This window comes from Dermacentor albipictus, chromosome 4 (assembly GCF_038994185.2).
Source record: "Dermacentor albipictus isolate Rhodes 1998 colony chromosome 4, USDA_Dalb.pri_finalv2, whole genome shotgun sequence".
Classification (NCBI taxonomy): Eukaryota; Metazoa; Arthropoda; class Arachnida; order Ixodida; family Ixodidae; genus Dermacentor; species Dermacentor albipictus.
Genome location: NC_091824.1, coordinates 157,835,001 through 157,854,821, shown reverse-complemented (window position 1 = coordinate 157,854,821; position 19,821 = coordinate 157,835,001). Strand labels below are relative to the sequence as shown.

At 44.6% G+C, this 19,821-nt stretch overlaps 1 protein-coding gene across 3 annotated transcripts in view; it reads right to left on the bottom strand.

Moving 5' to 3' along the window:
- Window positions 1–18,453, bottom strand: part of LOC135915801 (uncharacterized) — a 32,182-nt gene extending 13,729 nt beyond the window's left edge. Inside the window, exons 1-5 of one of the 3 annotated variants that reach the window (XM_070538174.1) lie at window positions 18,261–18,418; window positions 17,129–17,158; window positions 9,469–9,481; window positions 6,483–6,574; window positions 3,120–3,140 (exon numbers count right to left, since the gene is read on the bottom strand). In XM_070538174.1, the coding sequence (XP_070394275.1) occupies window positions 3,120–3,140; window positions 6,483–6,574; window positions 9,469–9,481; window positions 17,129–17,158; window positions 18,261–18,273 (169 nt within the window). In that variant the 5' untranslated portion in view covers window positions 18,274–18,418. Of the gene's footprint in view, window positions 1–3,119; window positions 3,141–6,482; window positions 6,575–9,468; window positions 9,482–17,128; window positions 17,159–18,260 lie in introns of all 3 variants that reach the window. The other 2 variants (XM_070538175.1, XM_070538176.1) reach the window with 2 other exon arrangements.
- Between the last annotated feature and the right edge of the window lie 1,368 nt (window positions 18,454–19,821).

Sequence of the window (19,821 nt, the reverse complement as noted above, 5' to 3'; positions counted from 1 at the left end):
TACATTGTATCTTCTACCACACTATGCCAGAGGCGCTTTTAGCAAATTTAATTAGAACACCAATGTTTTTTTGCAGCGCCAATTTCACACTGATATCTGGAAACTGGTTCTATAGTACTATGATATCAAGCTGAATGAATGGGAACAAAATACACTCTGGAACAAAGAATTCTGCAATTTAAACATGCACCCAAAAATGAATAATATTGAAAGTGAATTGGTGAAACATGGCGCCGTGAAGGGAATCTACTTTGGAGTTCACCGAGAATTCCAGCTTTCCAACTAATCCAACTGGAGAGGCAGAATTGGGCGCTCACAATTGCTAAATATATAGGCGTACATTTCAAATTTCAGTTTTCAAAGTAGATGCAATTAAATAACTCAAGGCCACAGCGAAAATGAAATGTCATAACAAAGATTATTGCCGATACTTTGGCAGAGGGCAGGCCATTACATATTAAGAACTTTATATTGACGTTTTCGATTTCATCTCAGTAAGCAACCAAGGTATTGACTTTGTTGACACACGCAGCGTTCAGTAATTCAAACCATCATAACAGGATGACTTTATTGCATGGCAAAGCAACCGGACAGCAGCCTCACTGCTGGCTAACTATATGGTCAGGTCAAGGCATCAAGCCGCATCAAGGCAGTGACAGCTGCTCATATATAAACGCATCTGTAGGCAAGGGTGATGGTTGATAAGCCCAGCAGAGGAACGCCGTATGTGAGTTTAGAGCAATACGTCACCGATATATCACAGGTAGCCAAACCGCGCAAGGTCAATGCTAAAAAACATTTATCTTTTCGTTATATATATATATATATATATATATATATATATATATATATATATATATATATATATATATATATATATATATATATATATATATATATATGGCTATGCCGGTATCGAGATAGTTGCCCTTTGGGGTATACAGCTTAATAGTCACGCTCTCTTGCTTTCTTTTTCGAATGGACAGCCGTTTGTGTTGGGCTTTGATAGTGCAGAATAGCTGAAACATACGGGGTCCGCCAGCAAACTTTGTGCCAAGTCGTAAAAATCCACGCGTGCGTTAAGAGAATGCAACCAGCTTATTATTGTTGACTCCCCCTTGTCCGGCTCAATGTATCTTTTACTTTGAGCTTAGGAAATCTATTAGGAATTATTGATTAATTTTTGAGGTATTTCTTCAAACCGAAAATTTTCAGTGAGAAAGTTGTAAAATCTAATGAGAACTAACAAAATATTTCTTTTTTTCTCTGAAGATAGCTGCACTGATTTCAATTGTTTCAGGACTGTCACGAAAACGCGTCACATTTAGAAAAGTACTACGCGACTAGGAGCTTGCGTGCAGCGACATTATTGCCCTCGAACATTCTACCAACCAATGATCGACGCTAGACGCAGGCTAAAGTTATGAATAGGCCGCAAGCAAAAACTATGCTCGATGGCACCTCCATTCACGGAGTGCATCTCCATCCACCGCCAAAAGCTCCACGTCCTTCTGGCTATACGCCAACGTCAAAAACACTGACAAAGCTTCAAGGATTGCCATGTGTTAGTTACCGCGTATAACATGGCCTCCTTTTGCTTCATTGCTTCAACAGACAACACATCGCAGTAAAATTTGACGCCAAGATGTTGTATTCTATCTGCGTTGCTTAAGGTGTCTCCGTTAGTTCGATTAGAATGCAGCATCGATTATTCAAAGCTACATTTTTGAACACACTAAGTAATGTCGCGGAGCGAGAGGACCTAGTCACGTCGTACTTCTTCAAATCTCGCGCGCTTTCTTTGCAGCGAAAAAAAAATAAAAAAATAAGAATAATAACAGCCTAATTTTGAAGTCAGTTATTGTTTCATTGTTGAAAAATTGCCTGCGCTCATAGTAAAAGAAGTCAATTATGAGTTGTTCAATAGGACAATTAGCAATATTAAGATGGGTGCACGATGGTAACTCACCTGTGGACTTTTTAAGGTTTGGCACAAGTGAGCTGAAATACAGCTGATATATACATCGCTAAAAGGGATGGACCAAAAAGAAAAACGGGAGGAAAAGCGACCAGACAGAATGAATTGAACAATAACATTTTCTCAGGCGAGTTGGCGCTCGCTGATCAACATGATATTGTAGCGCAAGAATACCAGAAATAAAAAACTAACAGCGACAGGCATACTAGAAAGAAAGACGGAGCTACACTCACAACTGTTTATTAGATTGCAGCAAATACATGTACCGAGCTTTGTGCCTAATAAATAATTGCGAGTGCTGCGACGTCTTTCTGCTGTCTGTCGCTGTCAGGTCCTTCATTTCCGTTATTTGTGCGCTACAATATCGTGTCAATGAGAACGCGTTGGATCCTGAGAAAAAGTTAGCTTCAAACTTAAGCGTGGTGCTTGAAATGAGGTTGTCGGAATTTGCTGCTATGTTTGCGCGCTATTAATGCCTTTCCAGCAAAATAGGCAATACCTCCAGCACCTGCGTATAACAATTCCTCCTTGTCAAGTTCAACCAATCAATGCAACTAATTGTTCCAGCTTTCAGTAATATTTCTAAACCGTTGACAATTTCAGTAGTCCTAATAAAGTAGCACGCCTCGATATTGTTACGTGGAAGCACAGCAAGAAAACTATTTACGAGGTGTATTTACAGGTAGTAGCAAGCACTGGTCAACATGGAAGCCAGCCATCATCAAGCAAGGCACGTCGTCGTCCTCTGATCAGCCAGAGGCCGCTTAAAGGGCACGCCCAACCAAATCCAGAGGTCGGCATCATCTTTCTCGAGTAGCACATAAAAATATTGAACACCATTATTTCGGGAATGTAGCTTGGACTTCAAAATAATGAAGTAAAGATTTAACGAAAATTCGATAACCGAAGGCTTCTTTGACGATTATCGCAGAAATTATGTCTACGCCGTTACTGTGAATCTCAGCTAGAGAAAAAAAAAGTATTTCCTCTCAAATCATCAATATTCAGTTACTGGAGGCAGTGGGCGTCGAAACCCTTCGTAGAACACTAGCAGAAAAAAAACATGTGTACTGCTTTCCGCTCAAGGTGACCTAAAAAATTAGAAAGCCGAATCTGACAGTGAAAGTCAAATGTGGCTTACGCTCGGTAGGTTCTGATCCAGCTGCGTGATAGGAAAGAAAAGCGAGTAGGCAATCAGTGAAGAGCGCTTCCTCAGTGGATGCTATTCTGGCGCATACGGCGGCTTGTAGAGCCAGATCCCCAATAGTACTCTTTACATTTCACAACTCTCAGCAAATATAGAACAATTATGCTAGGTTCCATGCTTCAAAATACCGGCTAGCCAATCCGCGAACTCTGTAACCGTTGAATGGTCCACTATACCTCATCCTCATTTCAACCTTAAAATACGAGGCCCATCATGAACTATCGCAGACAGTGCGCTAATCTAACTGCATTTCTCGAACAAAATAACTTATTTCACAACATTGAGCATGGTTTTAGGAAATACTACTCATGCGAAACTCAATTACTTCTCCTTACTAACGACCAATTTTGGGCTTCTGACAGTGGTTCTATTATCGACTGTATTTTCTTTAAGTTCTAAAAAGCTTTCGATACCGTTTCTCACCGTTTGCTTTTACTAAAACTTAGCATGCTTAATATTGACTCGAATTTATTGCGGTGTATTAAATGCTCTTTATCTAACAGCACCCAACACGTAACCGCTCCCAGTAATAAATCACGCAAATGTTTTGTCGCATACTGTGTGCACCGCAAGGCTCCATCCTCCGACCCCTATTGTTTCGAATTTACATTAGTGACTTTTTCCCCGACATTACATAAACAATCAGGCTATTTGCCGATGATTGTGTCCTCTACCGCGCAATAACTAACCCTCATGATTATTCCTAACTTTAGTCTGCTCTTGACATCATTACTTCTTGATGTTCACAATGGTCCTTGAAATTGAATGTTAACAAATGCAGAATGATGAGGATTTCGCGAAGAACTGCTGAATGTACGATCCCTGTTTATCCCATTACTAATATTAAGTTGTCATATGTCAATACATATAAATACCAAAGTGTCCACATAGTCAACAATTTATCATGGAATAACTATATAAACTACGCGATTAACATTGCGAACCGCCCCCTCGGTTTCTTGCGTAGTAACAATGCTTCGGCTCCTTATTCCTTAAAACTTTTTCTTTATAAAATTTAGTCAGGTTTAAACTCGAGTATGCTTCATAAATCTGAGATCAATACACTTCTGTATTTGTAAACGCACCGGAAGCCATCACAAATCATTCACCTCGCTTCATTATTGATACATATTCTCGCACCACGAGTATAATTTGAAAAAAAAAAATGTTCTCTAGACATTCGTAACCTTTCCATCGGAAGTAGGTAAGCCCGCCTACGTCCCATTCATAAAATCTTTACGAGTCCTAAAACAAAACGCACATTGTTCTCACCACTTTGCTACCTTTCATCCCGCGTCGACCAAAACTTCTAAGTTCAAGTGTCCGTTCTGCCAGACCAATATGTACTTCCACTTCTACGTCCCGAAGACATCATCCGAATGGAATCACATCCCTGCCTCCATCGCCAACAACCCTGAGCCCGCATCATTCAAGACTGTCATTTTTAACTTCTAACACCACTCCTCTCTCTGTAACGCTACAAGGACACTGATAGTATGTAAATAAATAAAAAATAGGTTCGCGCATTAGACGTAATAACAGACACAGCAGCTCGCAGCAGGCTCCCCCCTGCTGTGCCGGTCTTCCGCGAACCTTTCTACTGGCATCATCTTGGTTTTTGACTATTTTCTATATGACAATATTATCATCAATTATCATGGGCGTATCTAACTCAGAACTCAGTCGTACTGACTTAAGCATACCCTCAACTATTCATGCACGGCCGAGGATAAGCCACTGAATCTGACTGATCGCCACATGTCGCAAAAGAGCGAATCCTGAATCTTATACTCTCAGGAGAGCGCGTCCAAGGTCCAACGAGAAAACGCGAACTCGCTGATATTTATTGTGCACTTCGACGAAACAGCGCAACAGTGCAAAATCTGTTCTGCGATGTGGCATCACGTAACATCGCCAACGGAGACAGAACAACAGAAAAGTGGTCTCCTCGTAATGCTTCGCTCTTGTGGCTCGCTCATTTTTCACAGCACCCACGTCACTCAATATGGTGAAAGGTGAATAGGTTAGTGAACTACGCTCCAAAATACACAACAGCCGTTTTAGTGGCCAAAAATGCAAAGTGATATCTGTAAGGAGTCGCGTATTGCGAAACCTGCCAGCAGTGCAAGCGACTGCACGGGGACCGGTAGGAAGGGAGCCAATCCTTCCTGTAGAATTATATTAAGAGCACCAATTAATCAAAACTGCATGCTTGCAGATAGACTGACCATAGTTTCAAATTAGAAGGTACAGTTCCCTCCTTGTCGCAATTACAAGATGGGGAACACTAGAAGATAGGCTGTATACTAAAGAGAGGTCACCGCCGCATGTTTTTCGCATGTGCCTGAGCGAGAGGTGCGTGATAAGTTCGAGTAGCCTTTCCTTGTAAGCGGACGCGTCGGCGAGAAGACACGGCGTGCGGGCAGACAAAGTGAATCAGGTCTAAGCGCCATAAAGCGTTCACTAAACACCTGCGAATAAAGCACTAATATAGCGGGCACCAACCCACGCAGCATAGCACAGCGTGTTGTCTCCATAGTATATTTTAAAAGGCCTGCCGGAGTATGCGAGACTTCTATAGCTTAGTCGACCACGCATTCCTGGAAGGATGTTCCTTACCAGACTACTCTATGATGCAGACATAGCCGAGTCAGTCAGCTTTATGTCGACTGTAATTACAATGCCATACAATAATTACAAAGACGGGAAAGCACTGTGCACAGCCACTGAAGGAGAATAAATAAAGAAAACGCCAAATCCCTACTCACAATGGCATCTGGTTAGAGTAGAAGGCTGTACAACTTTTCATACGGCTCTTTCATAAGGAGGCAGGATTAGCGGTGTCGAGCTGCTTAGCGCAAATGTTGTGCAAGCTCTCAACGTCAACTTCAAGACGACAAAGCATAAGCCAGGTAAGACCACTTAGCTTGCTCATGCACCATCACAGACATCAGCGTTTCCTCGTTGCACAAATAAGCCCTAAAGTACACGCTTTGAAAAGGGTAGAATAATTATGGGATACGATAATAAAATTTTATCTGTTCAATAACCATGTCAAGCCTAACAATGACTAGTGTTATTTATAATATGGTTCGGCAGTTCCGGAACGCTACCGACTATGGTAATCAAGGATGCTTGCTGCTGATTATTCGGTGAATGAGAATAATGCTGCAGGATATCTCAGGAAAAGGGAAATCTACGGTCTCAGCTCGATTGCACTGAACGACGGAGCTATAGCCTGAAGATCATTTCAGAAGAGCATCTCGCACACTATGATGCAGAAACATGAAAGCTTACAAAACACTCCGCCCAATCCCATCACCAGAAGCATGCTTGCACAGACGAGGCAGATGCCCCCAAGAATAAATGCGAAGGTGTGATCGTCGTTCCTGCGTGCAAGACAATTGGCCCTTAATGCGGGTGCCAGAAGAGACAACAAACTACTGCATTATTCAAAGCGGTTATATTGTCCCGCCTACAAATGTTACGGTGCTTGTTTTACGTCAAGAGGTCACCGCGCCTGGCTAATCAGTTCTGCGGCAGCCCGCAAGAGGAAAAAAAGTTTAGTAAAGACAAAAAAAAAAACACCCGACTTTAGGACAAACCTGCGAAGAAAACCTTACCTAACATAAAGAAAGAATCGCACGTGGAGAAAAATTCATCCTGTCGAAAAAAGGTTACTTGGAGAGAAACTGGTGGGTAAGTATTGGGTAAGTATGGTGGGTAAGAAGGAGCACACACGTTGGAAACCAGCCCAACCTCGTGTGCATAACCAAACCCGAAACAGGATAATTTTTCTTCGACTGCGAAGCATTCTTTACATGGAATCCCTTTAAAAGCCCTCTGTAGCTACGTGGTATACTGTCAGGCGGACATATTTTTTGCCCTTTAGGGTGGCTTTGTTGCAGAGAAAATCGGGTAAAAATAAAAAACGCCAAGCAATTATTTCATAGCTGATATCGCCCGCCTGAAGCTTTCCTGTAGAGCTGTGCCGGCGATTTCGAAAGCGATGCTCTAGCTGGGCCGCTAACGCGTGTATTACCCGCCGTGGTTGCTCAGTGGCTATGGTGTTAGGCTGCTGAGAACGAGGTCGCGGGATCGAATCCCGGCCATGGCGGCCGCATTTTGATGGGGGCGAAATGCGAAAACACCCGTGTACTTAGATTTAGGTGCACGTTAAAGAACCCCAGGTGGTCGAAATTTCCGGTGTCCCCCACTACGGCGTGGTTTTGGCACGTAAAACTCCATAATTTATTTTTTTTAACGCCAGTCCTCACTTCTAGGCTCCTTTATCAACACGTCTCGAACATTACCCTATATTCTTTTCACTTTTATAGAGCATTCGACAGGTTTCTTGGTTAAATGTACATTGAAAACAACAACAAATTAAAGATGACGTTAGGCATATTGCTTCACGTCATTCCCACGCGCGCAATGAAGTTGACATAATCGCACTGCATTGAAAGTCAGTGCTTAACCTGCCCACTATAGGATACAAGGGAAACGATAGTCGCCATTACAAGCTCGTCGAGGATCGTGGCAGCGATCGCAGAAAAGGAATAATTCTGCAGAAAAGGAATAATTTCGTTCAACTTCCGCGTTGAACATGTACGTCATAGAGTTGTGGTGCATAGTGTCAACAAACATGTATACTAAATCTAACTCTCAAATTTGAGAGGTAGGTTACTGCTTCTAAGTCTTAGAAAAGTATCATTTGTCTAAGAAAATAAAAAGAATTTTGTGAGTGAGTGAAAGATTTTTTTGGACCGTACTGACCACACTGGTCTGAAAGCACACACAAGCTGCAGACGACGCGATATATGTCGACTGTATTTGGAAAGGAATAAAAATTCAGGTCTATCACTTTTACGTGATCTTCCTACAAAACTCGCTAGTGATATTATCCTCACACCACTCTATCAGAGCCATTTGCGTACTAGAGGTGGTAGAGTAGCACCAGCCCTTGTCCAGCCTAGCTAAGTAACCGAATACAGCCGTGCCCGATGCAAGATAACCTAGGAAGTTGATTTAGAAGAGCATAATCACTGCTCTGCATCTAAATCTGCACACAATCTTCTTCTCTCCCCACCTTCCTCTTCTTCAGTCTTACCTCCAAGAAGCACATCCCCACATGATGTATTTAGGTGTCTTACAACTAGAGAGACAGTTACAAGGGTCATACGGCTCATTTGTAAAGCCCATTATTTTATACAAGCATCGCTACTAAGTGCAGATGAAGTGTTTTCAACTGATTTCTCAGTGATCCGCCTTAAAAACCTCGCTGTCTTTATTTGCGATTTTCTCAAGGACTGTATAGAGGAAAGGTGGATTTCGTACCTTATTTAAAGAGTGTAGCTGTAACTGCTTCAGCTTTTGTTTTAATACTTCACGCGTGAACCGTAAATTTAACAAAATTGTCATTTGACTAAAAAAAAATGCCGTGTTTTAGATGCTGCACAGGCTGTTTGTCCCTCCTATATGTCCTAAGTCCTAAACGCTGTCATGTTGAAATTTCATTTCTTCAGCGAAAATACATAATTATTAGAAAACAATCATCACTTATTATCGTGGATGACACCATGGGAACCTTGCGGAGATGTATAATAGGTAACGTAGTCATTACAGTCTAGCCTCAGCTTCAACTTGTTCTTCGTATACCTTTTTATTACTTTTCAGTAATGCATGAATCGATCTACTGCAGGCCGTGCCTGCCAAATAGGAGCCGCAAAAATCGTAATCCTTCTGACAGGCCTCTCCGCTATGGCCGCGTAGTTCTGTTGATTTTGACTGCATAATAAAAAGGCAAATCACCTGAGCGTGTTACAAAACATGCTGTACATTCTGACGCAATTGCAGGCGCCCCCGTAATGTCACCTGCAGATGGTCGACGTCTTACGAAGGTGTGCAACCTTGATGGGTGCGATTGCGTGGTAACATTTGGAAGCTGTTGATTAGAGTGAGCTCAATCATCGGATAAGATGGCTGCTTGCGCAAGTGGTAAAGACACCGCTAAAAGGCATTTCTATGAAGATTACCGTTAAAGGGCTAGTAATAGTTAAAAAGCGCAGAATGACCTATGCTTTAACGCCACGAGCCAATACAGCTGCAAAACAAAAATGTTTGTGTAAAAGCAATCATTGCGGTGTACAATGAACAATAATAATACCAAAAAACTATTTGAATTCGTACCCAATACAGACCTTAAAATACGGATGCTACACACATCAAATATCAAAGCATATAGTAAGTCTCTTCTGAAATAATAATAAACCACTGTACTTACTCGTCTTCTCCACCTAGCATGAAATAAAAGGGGCATTTCAGTTAGCTCAATTGGTTTCCATACGTCTTTCATCCCTGACGTCATTAAGGCAGCGAATGCTAAAAGCGGCGCGAAGACACAACATCTTTTGCTTTATTAACTTGAGAATTAGTTTTGCTATGAACCAGAGAATGAGCCTGATGACTTCAGTGCATATAGCGCATTATCTAACTGTTGCAGCAAGTCCACACGAAAATGTATTGAGAATAGTTTTTTTGGAGACCATCTTTTGTGGCAGTTAAGAGCGCATTTCCAGCCGGAAGGCGCATGTAGAAGGTAACATTGTGATCTCGACAAGAACAAAATTACGTTCAAGCTCCTTGCCGGGGTTATCATTGACATGCTGATATCGATACATTCAGCAGTAAAGCGCCTCCTAATGGTTAAAAAGAACAATGCTAAATTAACTTGATTATAAGGCATGCAGTAGTGGCGATATGCGGATTAATTTTGCTCATCTGTGCTCCTGTAACGTGCATCCATAACGTGCCGCCCCTTCAGCGATCGAACTTGCGACCTCGAGCTTCGCTGCGCAGCGCCATAGCCACTCAGCTGGCGCGGTGGGTGCGTTCTCATTCTGAACTCGTCCAAACTCATTGCACTCAATCGTCTAGCCGGCGCTAACAGTGCGGAATCCCTCTTGCGAAACACGCAGGACCATGTTTAGTAACCTCATAATAATTACCAGGCTAGCGGCCTGAGAACACGTCGACGACGGGGTCCCCGTAACCGCGGAAATTCAACTAAAAGCGGGCTCTAAAGCTTGTTCGGTTCTTGCGTTAAATGAAGTTTCGGGACCTCTAGACCCCACGAAAAATACTGGAATATCTCACAGAGCGATAAATCATTTAATGTAACAGTTTTATGCGGAGCCAGCTTAGTTTTCGTTTCTACCATGTTGTGACGTCATTAGGCAGCAGGTAGTCACGTGGCAACAGGACATTACGAGTCTTTCACCCTCGCTTCAGCTCGCGCTACGGTGTGCTATTTTCTTAGATTGGGTCTCACAGCGACTGGCAGCATAGGAGGCGACCGAGCAAGCTGCGTTGAGCGCCAAAATGTCGAAATGCCTTCCTACCATGTGAGTACCCACTGCGTTATGACGTGGCAAGAGAGTAACCTCCTGCGAAATGATGCAGAAGCATATTGTGACGTAAACTATTCATGGAGCTCGGAAGCTTGCTAGCATGTAATGTTTTGGGGAAGGGGGGGGGAGAGGAGGGTGACTATACGCCTATGTACATTCAGTTAAAAGAAAAACAATAAATATTCAAAACTAGCAGTTCAGTACGGTTTTAAAAAAGGGTCCGATCAACATCTGCAAGCACCACAAGCCGACTACAACGCAGAACAAGTTGATTAACGGCGCCTTCCGGCGCCGTTAATCAACTTGTTCGCTCCTTCGCTTGTTGAATCAATTCAACAAGCGAAGGAGCGCTGTTTCACGTCATCACATTAAATGGGCACTAAGACAGGTAGTTTTACCTTCTGACGCACCTCTTCTTCCCTTGATCTTTTTCCCTAGCATCACTAGGACAAAGAGTCCTATGCGCCCGCTTATTTCCGCCATGTAAGCAGGGATGGTGCGCATACCATTTTACTTTAATGATTCGCCTCATCTAGGGCGGTGTCCTACTACGGCTTTGGACCACCTTGTCGGCTGCCCATGATATCACCAATAACATTGATTTAAGGATCCGGGGAATATCAACAGTTAAAATAGAGGACAATGGGATTGTTTCATGTATGCTCTATAATTATGTAAACATGAGCGCCCCATTAACTGAAAATGGAAATATGTGCGTGCGCTTTAGTTCTCTAAATGAGTGCACCCCCTAAATTCTTTAAGTTTGCACGCTTCTATCTCACTTGTAAATATGTTTGTTCCGTACCTTCTTGTATATGTGTAAAATAAACCCTTTACTGTTCCGTTAATATTCTGACGCCTAACTGCTTGGCAGCAAGCTACTCTCGGTGTAAAGCCACTGACGATGGTGTTGGGCCATTTAGCCTTCGTGTGACGAACCAGCAGTGCATAGGTACCCCATATATAAACCCTCCGACGGCGTTCGCTACCGATCCTCTGAGTGACGCCCAAACTTCAACACTAACCACACAAGCACACATAGCAACCACAACGAAATAAAGTTCGAGTTCATCATGCGCTATGCGGCCACCCTTCTGGTTTCATTCAGCTCATCGCCTGTGAAAACATATGTGTAAAACATGAACCATGAAGACAAAGAAAGCAAAGGTTGTTTGCGTAAAGCTTCGTGCTAAAACTGCTACAGGGAACTCAGGTTTTGCAATTATTTGGCTAGCAGCAATATGATGGTCAGACCTTCCTGCTTGTAGCTTCGAATGCTTTTGTTACTTTGTGGCGCTTTAACTACCTTTGTTGGCCTCACTTTCTAGGTCATCCTATCATCCCAAACGAAGAAGGCAACATGACTCTGCGCATACGCAGAATCATTCATATTGTTGCATTTTAACTCAATATTTTCTTGAAGATGAACAATCTCTAAAGTCACAAAGCCGTTCAGCCACAAGGAAGAAGTCCGTTTAGTAACTATCATTCCCCTCGTGTCTCAGTCACTATGCTTGTCGATCCCATAGACACTACAGCCAGACTACCCCACTAATTTTGTAGAAAACTATGGTTGTTTGATGTCCTATCGCGCTCAGTATGAGCTATAACGAATGAGCACGCGGCAAACTGCTCGCGGGGTGTAGCTCATACTGAACGCGATAGCACGTAACGCTGAATTTTTTAGGCCTTTACACTGTGGCCATTCATCTTTTCGAAATACGTTGCGGAAAGTTCGTTATAACAATATGAGTCAGTGAAACAAACGCCCGGTTCCAGACACAAATGAGTATCGGTACCCCCGTTTGGTCAGAATGGGTTGTTTAATTGGGGCAAATGCGAAAAAAGCTTCGCGGTCGTTCGCGGTGACGCAGGCAATGAAAAAAAAAGATTAAGAAATGCAGGAGTCAGGCACGTACGCAGGATTATTTTTCGGGGGGGGGGGGGGGGTGCCCAACCCAAGGTAACTTTTCTATGCAAATGAGGGAGAGGGTGCTTTTACGAGTACAAATGTGAATAATGCCCACCATTCGCCATAAATACGCGTAAACCCGCAAAAGAGAATAGATATAATGTGTATCTCACAGGTACGCCTGTGAGATACACCTCTTTTTTACTTGACAAACAAAGAACCACATCAAATGGACTCGTGCATGAAAGATGCGAAGGAAGACCCATGCCAAGAACAAGTTAACCAGAAAAAGTGTAAAATAAAGATTTCTAGTAGCGTTCTGTGAATGATCTCTGGAATAACTTTAGCGAACTGTATATTTGCGGAAGAACCACATTTTTGGATCCCTCATTTACTGCTCTACCAAATGCCAAAATCGACTCGTGTTGTTATTTGGGAAGTTGCGTAACGATGCCTGGTCACCAGTCCCGTACAACCACGTAGAGCGCAGGACGCTCTTGTTCTAGACGTACTGCGCCCACCACGGAAGGTTAGAAAAACACCCCCATTAGCAAAGCAGGGAAGTGGCTACGTCAGGCGGCTCGAATGGTAACTGTAGAAGAGTCATTCAAAGCACACGGAATTATTCTCCACTTCCGACAGTGTTTCCTCTACTTCCTTTTTACATAAAAAGATGTTGATCTATAAATATTTTCACAAACAATTTTCGCTTTTCCTCCCTGTTTGGCTGTTGCCTTAGCTTTCTCCCTTAGCAGATCACTTATTTCTCATCTCCTTGCGACTCTTGTTTCAAGTTGCCAATTTTGCACGAGAAATGCTGTACAATTAGGGAAAACAAGACGAGGTAAGGCGTGACATTCATATTGCTTATGTGTTGAACGGTTATTCGAGGGTCTGATGATGGACGCTGTTTCGCAATATACTATTTTCCACCTTATCTAACCCATATCGTCGATATATGGTTCCGAGGATCTGCTAGCGTCGCGGAGAGCCATTACTCGAGGAAACAATGAAGCAAAAGGAAAAGTTAAACGCAACTGGTGCGTTCTCCGGCCGCAACTCGTTCCATGAGGATACACAGCAGTTCACTATGAACCGAGTTTCTTTTCTCTGGCACCTAGATTAGTCTAAACAAAGAAGGTTGGACTAACGAAGCAACAGCGATGCGCGTGATCGTTGAATAGATGGTTACATAAAATTGTGTTGGGCATCATAAATAAAATATTTTAATTAAAACAATAAACTACGCCCTGCCTGCTGCAATAGATGGTGACAGCTGAATGCATCTTGAGTTAATCGCGCGGGCACCGAATCGATGAGAAAACTGACCTCCACATCCCAGGATATGCCGATAACGACCGCCATCCAAAAGGAGTGAAAAACATGACAACCATTCGACTCTGTGAAGACGGAATGGCATCGAAAGTTGACGACAGTCAAAGCTCTTAAACGAAAAGCAAAGTGTTTCACCTACGTTGCGGGTCGGCCTGAAGATAGTGAAATATCGGGCCAAACCGCGGCGGAGGTGAAGCAGGCATTAAGAACTACCCATACGTGGGTCCATCCCGAAGTAGTGCAATGACGGGCCGACCCGCGGTGGAGGGGAAGCAGGCGTTAAGCACTACCCATACATGGGCCCATCCCGAAGATTCCGAAGCGTGCATTAAAGTTCCCGAGTCCACAGGCGTATGTGCCATTGATCTTGGACCCCTTCTTCACGATCACCAGGATCGGCCCACATGATCTTTTTTTCTGTTAACGTAAGCCGAAAAAAGCGACGGAAGTTAGTCATGCACTGCTTTCGCTTTAAAAGGCAGCACAACGTTGACCGTCAAGCAGATTGATTTGTCGGCGCTTTATGAATGTGTGCGAGGAGTGGTGGCGCGGGCGGATAGAGAGGGGGGGGGGGGTGTACGTCCCTTAAATTCGGGGGGAGGGAAGGCCCGGGCCCGCCCCGCCTACTCCCCCCCTCGGTACGTGCCTGGCAGGAGTGCTTATAACCTCAACAGGAGACACGCCAGACTCCATATGCACTTTTGCACTTTTCGTTTTTTTTTTCGTATTTCTGGATCTGCGCATGCGTCATAGAATTAGGATGAAGAAAATAAGTGATGTTTTTTTAGCATCTACGAGGCACTGTCTGTGAAATTCCTCTGGACGGTTGGGCGTGAAATACAACAACGCCGAGGGCGTGCACTCCTGAAGAGAAAAGCATAGCAGACAACTCTCACATCGGACAGCGCTTCGTGCGCTTACGCGTAATATACTGTCGGTACAGCGGCTTCTCGCCATTATGAGGCGCTGACACTGCACGCGATCGATACTCGGGTGATTTCGAAGCGCATTTCGATGTTTGTCGCAGGTGATCCCTCGAAGAAGGAAATGCTTAGCTAGTAAAAATAAAGGAGCGATATAACTGCAACCTTTCTTGGAATATTACGGAAAGCTATTGCGATGCGTTTGGTAGGTGTAACAAATTTAGTTCGTGTCTTATTTAACAAGCCGAGGTGTTGCATCGGCTCCAGAAATGAACAAAGCCAGGATCAACTTAAATCACACAAGAACCACACTGTAGAAAGCAGAAATCAAAGGAGTGGCAAAGAGCGTTATGGCGTTGAGCCTACGATATCCCAACCTATTGCCAAGAAAGGATCTATTGCATCGAAGTGCAACCAGAGGCCATACGTAAACTTGTAGCTTAACGTAGTCCTGGCAAATGTACAGAGTTAACTGAAGAGTGCGAGTTCATCTCATCAAGACTGTGGAAAAAAAGTTCACCGGTTGTTTGTTTATCTTGGTTAGACGACGGGACGGCGTCCGCAGCACAGTGACGGTCGCAGACGCTCGAGAACGGCCGAGCCATGCAGCTGTCGCAACGCTTTCCCCGTCTCCGCAACACCGGTGGAGACGCCACAGGTCGTCGTGAAATGCACAACGCGTCTGGGTGGAGGCATCTACGAGCCGGTGTCCAGGAGCCCGTCAAGCCCGCACCTCCGCACCCCAGCAGCCTTCCTCGAACGGCCCCTGCTAACGTCGTACCCGGTAGACACCAGGCAAGCGGGGAAGCTTCGGTGCGGCGGGGTGAAGACCTTGTTCGCTGGGATCCTTGTGGCCCCACGAGCGTACGCCTCCGCAGTGCAGGCCCTCATCCGCCGAATCCCATCAGCCGACGTCGCTCATTCTGTTCTCCTCCTCTTCTTCTTTTGCTGTCTAGTCACCAGCGCACTTCTGTTATTCGGTATTTATTTTCTATTTTGTGTTTTCTTGCAGCGCTAGCCACGCCTGCACAAGAGCCGCTCGGCACGTCGTCTCCGTCGTCTTCATGGCACACAACGCTCGCGCAGCGCCGTGAATTCGAAAGTCCTTCATGATGTCTTCATGGCAACTTAGCGCAGAACATGACAGTAGGTATCCATACGTGACGGCAGCATACAGGTGTTTATGTCACAGCTCGGTTGTACATGACGGCGGAATACCGAATGGATGTTCCCCTCTATAGTGGGCCATGGCGTATATGATTACCCACTTCCTATAAAACATTGTTTCATTTGATAAGGTTCCATCGTCAAGTAGAGAGTTGTGAATACTTTAAACGGACCCTTAAGAGAAAAACAATTTCTTTGTGTGGACCCTTAAATTACCCTTGTGCAATGCCAAAAACACCCCTCTTACAATATTAAAACGCCTGACAAGCCGTGAAAAGCGCAAGAACAAAAGACGGGTAGCCACGCCTCAATGAAGTTCCAGCACCAGCTCGACATGACGTCATGAATGGGGCAGCGTCTTCTTGGGCCAAGTAAATTCTTTAGGGGCAATGACAGACTACATTGTGCTGTAAAGGAACCAACGATTGAAGATGGAGTATTTCGGGAACATTTGGGCAGCCAACGCGGCCTACTTACGAAAAAGTACTTTAAAATTCGTGACGTCACAGTGGCTTGCCGGCATTGGAGATTAAGGCGAAATTCCAAACTGAAATAATAACTTTCATTTTCTCCTCAAATAATCAAGATAATATTTCGAAATTAACAACATAGCTTTCAAACAACTGTTAATCGCTCCAAACTGATTTAGTGTCTTGCGTTCGTGCCCCTAAAGCATTCAATGAACTGCGACATTTTGCACTGGTCAACTACAGGGAGTATATAGTCAAATATATTTAAACTAAAGAAGGCAAAAGTGTTGCGCACTCTGTTTTATGCTTACGCTGATTGAATTTAGATGTTAAGTACGACTGGTCTTTTCCGGTACACAAATGCTTCCAAAAAGTGACTATTAGGTCTATGCTACTGAGCTGACTATGCCGGTCGCATGCGTCTATTGTTGAAAGCTCGCATGTTTCTGCGTTTGGGAAACATTCCCCCTTATAGATGGCTTGCACCCGCGCCTTGCACAGACGTCACCCTAGAGCACGGTGGGCAGCTGCATCACTTGGCGTCTTGCGCGGCTCCTACCAAGCCCAGAGGGAAGGGGCCTCTCCTAACATTTCCTTTCCTCCATGTAAACAGGCTACCCGCGGCAGTAAGTATGATACACTGACATCATTCCACGCGCCATATAGGAAAAAACATCATGTATAGGTTGAATACATCCGGTGTAACCATAAAGGAAAATGTGCTTACCCTCTGTCGACACCTGTGACTCCATAATCGCTGCAGAGAGAAATAGAACGTAAATAAAAATAGGCAAGGTCAAAACATACCCCACAGTAGCAGAAGTCAGTTGTAGCGGCATGGTTGTTTGTAACAGACAACTGTATGTATGTATGTATCATGTATGTATGAGCTCGCATGTATCAAGCAGCAAATGCCAACATCTTGCCAATACTCTCCATCGTATCACGGCTTATCTCCTCTGTGAGCCCTTCACGCAAATCAGTGGAAAGAAAAATCACAGCATCACAGAAACCTTCAAGGTAAACACACTGGGAAGAAATTGCAAGTGACGTGGAGGCATCTCCAAGGCAACCGCTTAACGAGAAGAAAAAAAACACCGCTAATAAGAGTGTTGTTTTTATCCGCGTAATGCAGTTTCTTGCCTTAATAAGCTTCTGAAGCATGCATGGTTAAGAGATGGATGGCGGACGACTCTGGAAGCATCTATGTTATCAACACTAAGCTTTTACAAGGCATTCTTACAATCTCTGCGACAATTGTGATATGTGACTCCAGCGCATTATTGATACTCAGCCGTCAACCTAGCAGGAACATATTGACACCTAGCGTGCATTACGCAACGCATACGTGCTGGCTTAACCCCTCGAAATTTACGGCTAAAACCAACGCGCCCTACCTGATATCTCGAAGGGGAGGCTGCCGCTAACTGTATCAGTTCATCCTGTCCTTTAAGAGCTCCAAGATAGGTTTCAAGGTAAAATGCCTGTCGTAACTGCGGCCGACATAAGCCGTCCCGGCTGGGATAAGATGTTTCCGAGTACTGCAAATGTCGCGCACGCAGGTAGGCCGTAGCGTCGAAATCAAGAAAAACAGATAACGCGGCATAAACAGCTACTAGCGGTAAAATGAAACTCGTCATAAGCGATAACCGATAAACGATAAAAATCGTTTCGAAGTGCCAACGCAAGGCTGGAACGCCTATGTGCCGTTTCGCTTCTTACGCTCCCTATAAGGTGTGTCGTAGCGCTCATATCGACTGCGGAGAGCTTCAGCGCAAGGCCGTTCGCTATAAGCAACTATACGATGTAGCGCTACATGGGCGACACAGATCAAATAGTAAAGAATTAACGTGACTTACATTCCTCGCCCATGTTGCTTTGTCAGTGTTTCGGTGCAGGAAATACAAGCAAATACCCGGAACAATCGCAGTGAGCCTCGACCACCACTGGGAAAGACACTGCATCAATGCAGAACCTATAAATCAAGTAGGCTGCTAAATGAAAAAGAACGCGGACGCAAGCCTTGTGATTACGTGTCAAGAAACGTTCGCTTGACTTTCCCCAAAAATATGGCTACCGGTGGAAGCGAGCGAGCCGCGTGCAAATTTCTTCTTCTTTCGCTCGCGCAAACACTTTTTTACGGCTCGAGGTGGCGTTTGGACCAGGAATCCACCGAGCCCATTGAAGAATAGGTCCGGTTGCAGGAATGAAGGAAATAGGTTTTATTTGACATTAGTGGCACCAGCTGCTGATACGGAAGCTCACTCTATGCTGGAGCATATTAAACATCCGAGTTGACATCAGGACACGTTTAATACTTCCGCCTTTAATACCGTCGCCTTCCCTAGGCGAATAGACTAGGGAATCTCATGACTGTATCCCGGCCAATCACAATCGTCTAACCGGTCGCAATATCCCGCCTATGATATCGCATCGTTCAGCAGCACTCCACACGCGACGGCACTGTACCTCAGATGGCACCCCACCTCTGATGCGTGCAGCATTCTAGGCATCCGGCAGCATTCTGGTCCTCCGGTAGCCGTCGACTTGGGCCCCCTTCTTCTATTAGTTGAGCTTGTCAGGTACGGTAGAGGGGCCTTTTGTCGACCCGTCTCGAGTCGGTGTCAACGCTTCGTTGACTTCTGGATGGGCGCTGATGGTTGGCTGGGGTTGGCTCGCAGCAAAATTATAATTAATGCCCTTGGCAGTGTTGAGACGTATCAACTTGCACCGTGCGCTATCAGTGTCTATCAGTGCTGCAAGTAAAAAAAAAGTGCGGTAGATCCAATGTACCTTGTGGGAATCTACGCTCAGCGAAGCTTTCTGTAAATGCATAACGAGCGCTGAAACCTGTTTCTGTTTCATTGTAACGTCAGTGCAAGGTGATCCATAAGGCCCCATTCATATCACATAATTCACGTTACAAGCGGTCCAAACGCAGCCCTTTCGCAGCTGCTCGAGTGCGTGCCGCTTTGCGATCACGCACCAGTGCTACGCATTGTGACACGCAAGGCGATCATCTCAAACAGCTGATTGCAGCTGATTGGTGCTGATACGCTAAAAGTATACGTGCGATTGTGGCCCAATAGTTATGAGTACCGGGTTTGCTGTGCCGCGGGACCCTAAGTTTCATCCAACCATCGGGCCCACGATACAATTTTTTTTTCAAGAATGAGCTATCCGGCAAAACAGCAGCAGCAGCCACTGCAGGAAAAGTACGCGAGGGCCAGCTTCACTTTTTAAAAAAGATGGGCTACAAAGCACGCTGCGAAGGTGGTTGACCAGCGAAGCTGTGGTATCACCGGATCCGATAGACCAATGTGACGTGGCCTTGAAATGAGTCCTGCTGAGCCTGAGCACGTCGCTGTTGTGCATATTGACATTGGTGCTCCCGACGCCGCTCATCGTGTTCATCGTGTT